This window comes from Fringilla coelebs (assembly GCF_963513975.1).
Source record: "Fringilla coelebs genome assembly, chromosome: 8".
Taxonomy (NCBI): domain Eukaryota; kingdom Metazoa; phylum Chordata; class Aves; order Passeriformes; family Fringillidae; genus Fringilla; species Fringilla coelebs.
The window spans coordinates 23,368,107-23,381,747 of record NC_140066.1 but is presented as its reverse complement, the minus strand read 5'-3'; the positions used below and the strand labels follow the sequence as shown (position 1 = coordinate 23,381,747).

At 41.9% G+C, this 13,641-nt stretch overlaps 1 protein-coding gene across 3 annotated transcripts in view; it reads right to left on the bottom strand.

Annotated features, from left to right (window-relative positions):
• The window catches only part of ARMH3 (armadillo like helical domain containing 3), a 123,642-nt gene that overhangs the window by 72,625 nt on the left and 37,376 nt on the right, over positions 1–13,641 (bottom strand). For all 3 annotated transcript variants that reach the window (XM_084210677.1, XM_084210675.1, XM_084210676.1), the window contains one exon: positions 11,884–11,972. In XM_084210677.1, coding sequence (XP_084066803.1) covers positions 11,884–11,972 — 89 coding nt within the window. The remainder of the gene's footprint in view (positions 1–11,883; positions 11,973–13,641) is intronic.

Genomic DNA, 13,641 nt, shown 5'->3' with positions numbered 1-13,641 from the left:
AAAACTAGTTTCTTCTGCATTATAGCTGTTCAGGAGGGAAAACTGATGCCTGACTAGAAGAGGTTCTTAATGTACTCTCTGCTCTGAAATCAACACATTTCAAGACTTAAAACATCTGAATTAAGATGTCCTAAAAAGTCAATGCTGGAACACTGTAAACATCTTTTTTAAAAGGTTCTTAATTATCTACTAATTAGTAACTTCAACAGAACAATACAGGCATTGCTCCTATTTCTAACAGGCACAAGTAGAATCTGTTAATCCATTTCTTCCCCCACCATTACACAGGTGTCACACACCACCCAGTAACTGGTGAGAAAATAAACCAACGTTTGGGAGAACTCCACAGTGAATGCAGAAAAGACCATTCAGCCCAAGGTATAGGCTTTGAAAGAGGAAGAGATAAAGCACAAGGAACAAGAACGAGGTATGGGCAGAATTTACATACTCATCCCCTTCAAGATTACAAAGTAATCACAAAAGGTAAAATCAAAAAACCTACAACAAAACCATGCAAACACACCAGTCAGATCTTGAATTAAACAAAACTATCAGATTCTGAATGCAGTCCTGCAACCTCTACTTTACAGAACTACAAGTTCACCAGGAGTATCACAAGTTTATAGATGCACACCCAAAGGGAAGCCTGCAGCCCAAGGTGGGTATTTACTCATCACAGGCAGAAGCTACTTCTGTCTAATCTTCCAGCAGGTGGCTGATGCTGAACTGCAAACCAAGAATGAACAAAATTCTCTGCAAACTCCAGACATGCAAGTGATTTATCTTTCAGAGCTACTCCAGGATTAACCATAAGGAATAGCATTTCTCCCTTCCATGTCAGCAGCTCACCTCATGAAGCAGATACATTAACACCTTTTCAATCCAGCCACATAACTCTCCATACCATCATCACCCCATCATCACACAAACTCCTGGGACCAAAAGCAGAGCCTGGATGCCACAATAACACTCTGAAAATACCCCTGTCAGTTCTTTTCCTGCAAAACAAACGTTTCAAAACAAAGTAGCAGGTACAGATGGGCTCTCCACCGGAGCAAAGATCCAGTTAAAAACAGGTTGCCAAGGTAACCAAACCTCCACAGCAAAAAAAGTCTCCTGCAGTCAGTGCCTTGGACTGCAGACAGCTGCCCTGCATCTCTGTCACAGCAGCTCATTGGCCATTTCTCCATCTCATAGTTACAAGCTTGGTTTTGCTTCCTTCCCAGCCACAAAGTCCATCAGGTGCTGCTGTTCAATTACCAGCAGCTTAGGTTTGTGGAAGCAAAGTAGAAGAGCTCTGGATTTCCTATGACAAGTTGTGAGAAGCCTCATGTTCATTTCTTTGCCTCTTACTCTCCCAAAAGAGCCCTGCTGAATGGCCTTTGTCAGTGGGTCATGGCATAGAGTGACAAGAAGCCATCAACAACCATCCAAAAACTGTGAACCAGAAAGCTGTGATGAGGAGAAACTATTTTTAAAAGAACAAGTGTATTTGTCCAGAACACAAGCACCCACCAAATGACAAGGACAAGCACCCTACAACTGCCCACTGCAGTACTTCTCATAAACTACCCTGAAGCACTTGTACCACTCTATATTGGTGACAACACTTGAAGGAGAACTTTCTCTGTTCTATCCCTACATTTGTTTCAGCCATTGTGATGAATCTATGTTTAATTTTCCTGTTTCAGTTAGAAAGAAGACAAGAGATTACCTCTGCTTGAAATCAGCATTTATACCTGAATTGCACTGAATCACAGCCCACTCAAAACTTTCTGTGCTGTTCCTTCCCTAAGAACTAGGAAGGAGAGGGACATGCTTCACGTGAAGAAGAAACTGAGTGTGGGCTCAGAGCCCAGTCACAAGAACTAACCCATCAGAGGTTTACAGTCACTGTGTGCCCTGCACTGAAAAATTTATCAACTGCTAGGAAACCACGCATCCCTAAAAAAGTTGCAGAGTTCCTAACTGGGATATATGCTACATTGATGCTAAAAGAGCAACCAATCTTTTTCCACACCAGCACATTCTGCAGCAGCCTCTACTCAAGTGTCTCTAAGGACCACAAACACTGTGGAACCTTTAAATCCCTTTGCCATGTCTCTGTAGTTTGTTTGTAAGGCAGACCCTGTACTGAAAATTAGGACAGCTATGCCCTGAAGTTTTCAGAACTAGCAACTTTTAGATCTGGCTTCACATGCCTAGTGCCCTTCAGCAACAATTACACACATAAAATAAACCTTTGGAGGAAAGTCCAACTGACTGAACAGCCCTCTACCCTTGAGCTCCAACAGAGCACTGATGCTACTATTCCTAAACAATCTGAAGCCAAACCAGATGTGTCACATTTTCCCTGCTGCAATCAACTGTTTGCCTCTCACACCCCACCTGCAGGCTGCCCTTTCTAGCCAGGATTTTTTTTTTTCTCAGCAGAGGAGCAATTCAGTCTCCCAGCTGCACAGGCCAACACAAATGTGTTCCTTGCTTGGGCTCAGCTCCCTTATCCCAAATTATGTTCCAGGATTTAACAGTAATAGATGGTTTGGGTATGAGATCTATTCCAACATTAACTGGAAAACAGCACCATTTTTGCAATACCCTCCAGAGCCTTTTTTTCCTCTCTAAAGATATCTGTTCTTGGCATTCATTAGCAGGACCTGAAACACCCATTGTGGTGAGTCTTGGAACATCCATAATTTCACAACACCACGGTGTGACTTCTTTAGTAATAAAGGGAGAAGCCTGTAACTAAACAAGCAGCCACCAGTATGTTGCTGTAAGAGACCTGAACTGAGTACACTGGCTATGCTTCTTAAATCAACAAGAAGAGAACACAGCTTTGGACACCTATGTTTAGAGCCTCAAACCCAAGCAGACAAGCATGCTGAGTGGACACAGAGCCACGTGACAGGCTGTATGTGAAAAGTGGGATATAGCAGGCTGGCTCTTGGACAATTTTCTCTCCAAAGAATTATTATAGCAAAAGGATGGAAAGTGACATCATAGATATCCTCCCTACTTTTTAAACTGAAATGACTCTAGTGAAAGAATCTCTTAGCTCTTTTGCTGCATACTGCTTCTGAAGACACTTTCCCTTATCAGCTGCTGTAGCCACTCTGTCTGCTAAGGAGCAGCAGTACATGCCTGCTCAGTTGTTTGCTGCCCTCCCTCAAGCCAGTTCTCTGTGAGAAGACTGTGGGCAGCCACCATCTCTCATTTTCTTCTACCAGGAAGGAGGTAATTCCTGTTACATTTGCCCTTCATTCCCTCCCTCCCCTATTCCTATTCACATAGCAGACTCACCTTCTCGCCCAGTAAGCCTTGTTTCAAACAGAAGTATACTCAGCCCCAGGTGAATTTGGATTCACACAAAGTTTTTTTAATTTAGTGTCTCAGTGTTCTCTGTTTGGATCATGTGTAATGCAACAGGACTGTGGAGGTAGGCCAAGAGAAAAGGGGGGGGAAAAAGTAGTAGTATTATCCCCTGGGCAAGTCAGAATATAGCACAGACTGCCAGGAGCATCAGAAGGCTCTAGTGTGTTATTGCACAATGGAGCAGAAGAGAAAAGCCCTGAAACACTCATCAATGAGAGCTGAATGGGTTGAGCACAGTACAGAGGCCTTTGTCACTGCATCTCCTGCGCTTACAGGTCAAGAATCTTCTAATGGTGCATATAATGGCCCTCAAGTAAGGAGCAAGGCAGTGAGAGATGTGAGGGCTCCTCAGCTGCAGTATAACATCCATTAACAGGATCCACTGCTCTACTAAAATTCTCCAATTTTCTACCCTTCAACTTTCAGGGCACATAGGGAAGAACAGTGACTTTCCCATTCCCTCTAGAAGTTACCATTGAACCAACAGTGTATTCAGTGTCCTCCTTCCAGTGTCTCAAATCACCCATCTACCACTAGAAGGCAACTGATCATGACATCTGGGCAACATTTAGATGCTGCAGAGAAGTCATCTGCCCACAAGTGCTTCAGCAGCACAGTAACCACCCTGCACCACCTACAGCCACCCTGTTCACACGTAGACACTGCCAAGGCAAGGTCCTCACTACTCACTGTAGCACAAGGTAAGCCAGATCTGGTTAAGGCCTAGTGCAACTAAGAATAGAGTGGGGTAGATTCTTCAGGAAGCAGCACTGGTCTTTCTGTGCTTCAGTTCTTCCAACACACAAGAGAAAACAGGAGCATTCTACCTGCAACAGCACTGGAAGTATAAACAGAGCAACACCACGAGCCCTGGCTGCACCAGGCCAGATCAAAGGTCCACCTACACTTAGTGTTTTGTCTCTAAATGATCAACATCAAACACTTGTTGGCCAAACAATGCTTTCTAATATGTTCTTCCAGATTCCAAAATTCAGCACGATTCCCTTACACAAGGGAAATTACAGCACAGAATGTGAAAAAAGCCGATTCTCACAACATGCCAATACCATAACCACAGACCAGTCCACTCTCTTCCTGCAGACTGGAAGTCACAAGGGCTAAGCTAGAATAACCATACGGCCCACTGTGCAGCTATGAGGACAAGAGACCCCAGAACTGAGTAATCACCTCTAGAAAATGCTGTACCTGAAAGGCAATTTGGATTTAGGGAAGCAAAAGGCTCAAATATGACATTGTGAGATGACCTAAGTGTTAAGAGGGTGCAGATCTGGCCACATTCAGCTTTGGGAGGCACTCAGAAGAGCAGTGATCAAAACAAACTCAGCAGCAGATGGGAATCTACAGATTGGATTTGACAGGAAAGAACCGACAGAGGTATTTTCCAGATAGAGCTGTAGGAATAGGAATCCTGTCAGAGAAATAGTTACATGGCTATTACAAACTAACACATCAGAACTCCCTGAGGCACACACTACCCCAGCACCCTTGGACAGTGAAGCAATTACTCAGGGACAGCACTTGCAGTTTCCTGTCAATCACCACAGCACTAGAACACAAGACTCTTGCACCAATGCTGCAGTCCCCTCTCGGGAGAAGGGGAAGCAATAAAAGCTCTGTCAACACCAGCAGTCAACATGCTCCAGCTCCTTCCCTCTGCTCTGATCAGGAGGGAGCACCACACTCCCTGCTGTAGCAATCACCTGCCTGGACACTCCTCCACCCTCCCTCTTGCTGCCACAGGCACTGCCGAGTTCCTCCTCCCAGCCACCACAGCTCTGTGGCAAAAAGCAGCTGGCAACTGGCAGGCTCCCATCACCAGCACTCTCCAGCTGCCCTCTCCTTTCCCCATGACTGGCTCTCAAGGGTGTATCCGTGCAAGCAGGCTGCTTTCCTAATGAGAATCAACAGCTTGCCAAAGGGCTGGAGCACACGCTGGCACAAGCCATCGCTCCCAGGATTAGTTGAGCAGGCTACTTCACTTCCAAGCCTTTACTCTCTTTATATAGCCCCCATCCCTGGTACTCACTGTTCCCACCTAAATGGAGCCAACAGTGTGAAATTGCAAGCTTAATGGAAATGCTGATTGCTGATGCCAGGGCAATGTTGCTAGATGGCAATCCAGCAAGCAATAAGAAATAACACAAATTTTCCAACTTCAGCTAAAGCTCAGATGAACAATATGCTTTTTTCTTACAAATAAATAATTATTTTAAAAAAAAAAAAAAGCACACACCCACAAGCTTCATCCCTCTTTAGAGGAAGGGGTAGTATTGAGCTCAATTCTATTCTGTCTGACAGTGTAGGTTCACACTGTTAAACAGCAGTCTTGGGAGTTAACGTTGCACATTTTTGCCTCAGGTTTTAAAACAGAAAAGGTGGAGAATCTGGAGAAAGAGAAGAAATATCGTGTGAGAACATGGAAAGACTGCAAGGTAAGGAACTCAGGAATGATGCTGCTTGAACACAAAAAGGGGCATGGGATAAATTACTGAATTCTGAGTGCTGCAATCCCTCCATGCAGATAAAGAAACAGCTTTGAGCAGCTGACTGTAACACTTCTATCATCAATGGGACCATTTCCCAGGAGAAATTATCACACTATCTCCACTAGGTCACTATGATCTACAAACTGTTAATGATACATAATCAAGTTCTCCAGCATTTGCTAGCTTTATTTGAAACACGACAGAGCAATATATCTGGATGAGATCTGCCTGGCTGAGGCAGGATGACCAAAAGGTTGCCAGGCATTTATCCATGCAAATGACTAAATTCCATTTGTGCTTATCTGAGCAAGGCTATGTTGAGAAATTCCCACCCTCATCTCACCAGGCGATCAATAACAGCCTCAAATCTTATATTACACTTTTTCTGTTCAATAGCTATAAGGGTCAAACTCTTTACCATCAGTATTAAAATATGTTAACATAAAGTAAAAGTAAACTAGAATTAAGTAAAAGCAGATGCTTCCTAAAAAATGACCCATGCAGGGAATTTAGAACATCCTCCTTTACAAGAAAGCCACCGAGTTTCTGCATTTCTTACACTGTCTTCTTTAAGAGTTTAACACCAGGGCTTTTCACTAAATGGCTGGAGTGTTCCCATGAAAATATTCTAGCTTTGGTTGAGGAGGTAATGTGGAAAGGTGAGCATGACATTGTCCCATCAGCTGAGAATTACAGCAGAATACTACAAGCAGACATTTGCAGTCTTCCTTCTGACCTTCCCATCTTGCTGCCTGTAACTGAGCTGTGTAAGATGGGACTGGGGTTTTCTTTGGGGTAACATGGAGTTCTGCCAGGAGTACAAATTAAATAAATCAATAACAATCAACCCACAACACACACCACAACTATAAACAAAAATTATTTTATAAAACCATCTTTCAATTTCAATCCTTTCCTGAATTCCTTCAGTATGATAGATATATCATACTGTGAAATGGATAACAGGATTGACAATTGCATTCCTGAACCCAGCTTGGGCTAACACAGTACCACATATCAAAAGCACCAACACTCCTATAATAAAGAAAATGGGACCCCCTAAGGGTTGCAAACTCCCAGTATGTATTCCATGGCACACAACAGTTACAGCCTTTAGTCTGTGTGAAAAACTGAGTCATTTGCTAACTGGCCAAGCAGCTCTATGTTCTTCCAAACTCTCATGGCATCCAGTGACCAGGAACTTTGCCAGTGAACTCGACTGTCTGGTACACCAGTGTGTGAATCCTGCCTCCACAAGAGCAGCAAGATGATAAGCTTCCTTTGCCAGATAGCTGCTGCAGAAAGTGACAGTGACAGCTGGATTAGAGATAAAGGGAAGACACAACATCACCTGACTTCCAGTCTGTTCAGCAACATAAATCAGAGGGTTGAAGCAGACCTGATCCACAGTTGTAGAATCAGAAATTACATAGCTAACACATTCTCAGTAATCAACCATTTCAGTCACAAAAATAATAAAGCAAAGTGATTAAACAGTACCATTTTAAATATGCCCTGCATAAGGGCAGTATTATATATACTGAAAGTCAGGGGAGGGGGGAGATTCTCCTCCACAAAAAATTGCTTCTTTATTTTAAAATCTTCCACACAGGAACCTTTCATGTTTTTAGTATGCACCCAAAAATTTTTGAATGCAGTACTATCCTTGTTATAAATACAAAACCTGACAAAAAGATCTGAAGAGTGTACAAAAAGGAAAAAAAATTGTACTTTGTCTAGTAGCATTGTAGAAGTCTGCTTTGATAACCCTAAAATGAAAAAGGAGAAAAATTAACTTCTTGATAATGCTACATATTTGAAGCACCCTTATTTTAAAGTGCATTCTGCATGTACCAAATTAACTAAGCTACAAGATAAGGAACTACAGCCTTATGTTAAAACAATTTGAAAACTGATCTTCAACTGATCTTACTAATGGTAATACCCAGTGTTAATCCTACTTTGCATTCAACTACCCCAATAAATATTTCACCATTATTATAATTCAGATTTTTTGGGCTCTACTCTTGCTATTAAAGTCTTTATTAGTATTGCTTTTCTGTTTCTTTAAACACAGTTTTTGCTTAAAGCAAACCATAGCAACTGCAAAGAAGTTACCTGCACCCCCTAAGCTCAGCGTGAATTGCTCAAGCATTGCTAATTTTGAAGTGGGAGGAGTTGAAGAAATGAGGTTTTTTTATATAAAAAGCTTAAATGACTCATGAAAACTCTTCTGGCATAGCTCATACATGCTTGACAACAACAACAACACATATAGCACTGTCCATCACTCAAGTGCTGTACAAACCAGCCTGAGAACATTGGGCATTACAGGCTGAGACCAGTGAACTGGCTGTTCCCAAGTTTCCCAATTGGCTCTAGAAAGCACCTTACACTTGACATTCAATTAATCAGTGTTTAAAAATAACAAGGTACCTGATCTAACAGTCCAGAAGACTTCCAGTTGGCCAAAATGTCTGCAAGCAAACAGGTCAACGGAGTCATAGCCATGGAATTTCTGACCTTACCCTAAGTTCCAGGCTAGTACCAGCAATGGTACATTGTCAGTGGTGAAAAACCTGAAGATTTTCTTTAGCACTTAAAGGGAAGAGCTGTACACTAATCACTGGTGGAACAGAAGTGAACAGACTGCTGAAAAGGGCTACTAAAAAAAGAACCAAGATCAACAGACCTTTCTCGATCTGAATGTCTGGTCTACCTAGTAACTGCCTTTGCCAATCACTTTCACAGATTAATCAGATCACAGCTGCTTTTCACTCTCCAGCCCTCTTTTTAAGATGTTCCGTAATTTAGCTCCACTAGTGATCTGATATTTATTTTCACACTGCTTTTAGCTAGAACCAGCTTCTACACACTACTGTTGCCACCCACAGATTTTTCTTTCTGTCAATCCTATTTCCAGCTCTCAAATCCCTGCATCTTTCTCTGTCACCTAAACATTCCTGGTCATCTGGTCAGCACAGCCAGAGATTTATACTGCTTTGAGTGCCATTGCCCTGGTCCCTTAACTTAATGTGAAAAAATTATTCTAATAGAGAAGCTCAGGCTGGATCACATCCAAAGACTGTAACAATATTGTTCTTATTTAAGCTCAGATGTTGCAGAAGAAAGTTCAACAGAAATAAGATGATATGGAAACAATGTGCCAAACAATGGCATATCCAAAAAATCATAAAGTATTACAGACTGCATAAACAGCATGATACGTGTCCTGAGAGATGCCAAAGCACCTGGCTCCACTGCTTTTCCCTGCCATCACTGCAAATTAAAATCAAACAGAGTAAATGCAGCAACTCTCAAAGTGCTGCTGGCCTTCCATACTGAAGACAAAGCATCCACAAAGGAAGAGCATCAATCCATCAGATGACACCCAAGTGGCTTTCCTTAATTAGAGATTAGCTAACATTAGATTTGGCAAGTGAACAGAAGGCTCCATACACTGCTACTGCTTCCACCTCCAGCCTTTATCTCAGTTCCTCCGCACCCTATACCGACTCCCTGCCCCCAGGATTCTCTTTGTCTTCTTCTCCCACTCAATTTTCTGCCTGAAAAAACTCTCCTCCTTTTATGCGCCAGGTATAACTCTCTCCCTTTCTTTCAATACTTCCTTACACAAATTCCCTCCAGCTTCTTTGTTCCACTCAGCTCTGTTGGGGGGCCTCCATTGCTATTATCCACAGGGGCATTGCTTAAGTCATCACACACTTTGTCATTCCAGAAGACAAGTGTGGGCTTGAAGACCTTCTGTAAAGCACACCTGATGGGGCAACCTGGTATCTCAGACCTTACAGTGAATAGCTGCTCCCTTTTGGCTCTTCATCCAGCAGTGATAACTAATGTTTCAATCCAAAAACAAAAGCCTGATGGTCATATGAAGGACAGAAATTAATTCAGAAATCTTGTGCTCTGGTTTGGAATTGTCTGTCATACAGATCAAGACCACAGAAAGAGACATTCTTCACATCAAAGGCAGCAGCATTCTGGGTAATCAAAGAGCAACCTTGACAGGGTCAGAGGTAAGTATGAAACAGATCTCAAGATAGGGCTGGCAATTAACATTTATTCTGCAACTTATACAGCATTCTAGAAGCACACCTGGAGCAGCCAGGACCTGCCCTTTTACAGGTGTATGCATCATCTCACCCAGGGTCTTCCAGCCTGTATAAACCACTTGAGCAGCTACAAAAGAATCTCTCTGTTCACCTCAACATCCTATTAAAAAAATAATAATTTTGAAACAGTCTATGGTAGTTTACTCTCAGAAGAGGATCACCCAAAATACACAAAAAATCTATCATAAGCATGGAGCTCTTCAGCTACATTGGGTGTGCCAACGTTTCAGTTCCTTCACAGAAACCTGACCAACCCAAGTGTCTTTATATGACTGCTTTGCTTTCAAAGCATGTGCAGTACTTAATGCTTCTGAGACACTTTATGTTTCCAAAGGCCTATATAAACACCAGCTAATTAGAGACAGCTAACAAGAACATCCCAAGATGCTGAATCTCGGTGTGTAGTGAGTATGTTAATTTTTTCTCCTTCCCTAAAATAGGGGAAGTTAATGATTTAAAGATGCCAACAAGTGTGCTCCCTGAACTGTGGAACAATACCTTCAAGCAAAAGGTGCTATACTTCAAACTTCCATTCTGCCAGTGCATAGAAAAGCAGAAAATTCCAGCCTGCCCAAACAGAAATGGCTCTGGTTCACTGTAACTGCTGAGAAGCTATCACACACATTGTCAGATACAATTTCCATTCACAACAGACATCCACATTGTACACACTCATCTCCTGAACTGGCTCTACACTACAGCCATGCCTCTAGGGGCTCTGTTCTGAGGAAAACAAGTGAAAAGGAACTGCTAATCCTTTAATTAGTGGCACCCACTTCACCTTCTGCAGGAATAATTTAGAAAGTCTGAATGGGCCACATGTCACATAAGGTAAAAATTCAGTAACTGAAACTGACTCAGGTTGTTGGTTCACTTCTCAGTACCTACAAGTCAGCTGGGCAAGGCTACAGAAGGGAAGTACTCAGTGTCAATTGAGAAGAGCTGCACAAACCACTGATCACTGCCTCTTTCAAAAGCCATCCTCTCAAATTTCTGATGGGAGTTGCATTACACTAGGCAAGTCGCTGATCCCAGGTCTCAAGCACAGCTCCAGGAATACAAAATTAGGGCCATGTTCCCTTGAATTTTCATAAAGCTCTTGTTTAAGCCACAACAGCAAGGGGATTAACTGTACTCTCCTGGCTGAGCTACTTCACTGGCTAGCTAAGAACTGAAGCACAAACCATACCCACCAAAGATGCCTGTTAGGTCTCATCATCCATTCTGCTACTCCCCCCCCCCAGACCTCCCACACAATGACTGCATCACATAAGAATCCTACAAAGCTGTCCACTAGATTATGTCAGACTCCACAATACTTATTTATCTGTCTTGGGATGCAAGTGGCACCAACCAGACTATCTACCATCAACTCAAAGGTCAGAGTTAAAAGCCTCTATTCCCTCACACTGACATTTCAAGGCTGCTCTCTTTAGGAGCTGCATACACTATTCTGTGCGTGATCATCTCTTGCAGTAAAAGGAAAAGCAAGGTCCATCACCCTTCACCCAAGAGCTACCTCCTTTCTACTCACAAATATCTGAGAGAGAAATACTACTCCATAAAACATTACTCCATTTTCTCCAATCAGGTAAAGTGAGACTCAGGTAATGGAACAGAAAAACAAAGACATTTGGATACCATAGTGAGCATGGAAGACAAGGAAGTAAATTAGCTACCATTATGATAATGAACTGGCTTTCCCAAGGAGGCAATTTGCATGCACAACTAAGAAGCAGCATAAAGATGCTTTAACAGAACTGCTGCTTGCTTTTCAACCCAGCAGCAAGGGAACAAGCAGTCACGGCCACAAAACAACCATCACTGTGGGTTTTTCCTATTTGACTGTCTCTGCAGAGGCCAAGTACCTGACCAGAGCTCCCTCCAAGTGTAATGAAGCCTCACTCTGCATTTCTTCTGGTAGCACAGCAGCTTGTGCACAATCTGAATGCACCGTCTGGAAAAGAGAGGGCAAAGGATTAATGACATTGTATCTTCCCACAATTCTACAGCAAGCCTGGAAATATCACTGAAATCAGCAGCAGGGAAATAGACAAATTCAAAAACTATCAGAGGAGGATGGGAGTTGTGACTTTTGCCTCCTAAGGGGAATCAACACTCACAAAAGAAAGAATCTGACCAAATGAAAAAAGGGGCCTGTATGCCAGTTTACACTCAACAGGATAGGACTGATCACAAATGAATGTTTGCTGTTCAATAAATACATTTCTCCTTTTGCTACCCTAACCTAAGGGCCTCATAAACTCTACAGAATGAGTTACTTAACTTGCAGTGAGATACTGCAAGCCACTGTAAAATTTGGACACAATGGAGCTTCTCTGTTTCTCTAGCCCCAGTGATGAGGCTAAAGGAAATTACGGTGTCAGAAAAACTACAGGATTTTTAGTTTGACTGAGGTGTATGGTTTAATTACATTAAAAAAATAAAAGAAATACATTTCTATCAAATTTTCCAGTCTCCTTAATTTAAGTATGAGCTTTGGAATGTTCATGCAATACACATGCAAGCTCTGAAATCCCACAACATACAAGAAGTGCACTTGTCAAGTCTCCAAATCCTGTAGGTCTCTATAGCATCTAATGTTCATACAGACTCTTAGGTGCACAAACATTCTTCACAAATAACATCCCAGCTAAAAATACAGTACAGTGAGTAAATTCTCTAACACTATCATTATGGACAAGACAAAATATATACAAATTTGAATTTGTCAGGCCACGCTATTTTTAGCTATCGCCATGGAGAAAAAATAAAAGGAAGACTAAAAAAAAAGAAAAATCTCTTTCCCCCCAAATCCCTATTTCTCAAAAACATATTATCTCATTAAAACCCACATCTTTCTGAAAAGACACTGATGACAGACACTGCATATCAGATAAACATGGAGAAATTAAATTCTAAAAATTTGTATGGAATTTATTCAAAATGAGGTGAAAAGTTCAAGACAAGGCTTTAAAACAAGGCTGTAGCAAAAGAATATGCAGAAGGTATGCATTACTCTTTTCAGACCCATAGATAATCCCAAAAATACCACAATAAGGCAAGAACTGAAACTAACTTTGAATAAAGGTAAAACTATTTATAATCGCTGAGCATGACACTAAGTGCTGCATTTCAAACTGGATTCTCATAAATTCAAGCAAGAAAAGGAAGCAAACCAGCTAGGATAGACAGCTGTCTTCAGATCAGGAACAGCAATCCCTATGGGGAGAAATCTCCTGTTTCTGATGTTACTGGTACTGGACAATGCCCAGCACCTTTTCACTTCTGTAACTGCTGGGCTGTAAGTGAAGTTATGAAGTTATCCATCCTGCTGGGGTGTCTCTCTTTTCAAAAGTTTTGTGCTGAGGATTCATAATACAAATAATGGACAAAAGGTACTCTTAGTCCAAGGAACCTGGATTTCTCTTTTAAATATTAATATGCCCAGCCTTGTGCAGCTTAATGTTGTCACCTCTTAAATGTACTGCAGAGAAGTATGACACTACTTGTGCATTCAGAACACCCATTTTGTCTGCAATAACTGTGTCTGCTATGGGATGGTTTCAGACAGGAGCAGAGTGAAAGGACTGCACAAACATGCCAAAATAAATGGATACAAATGT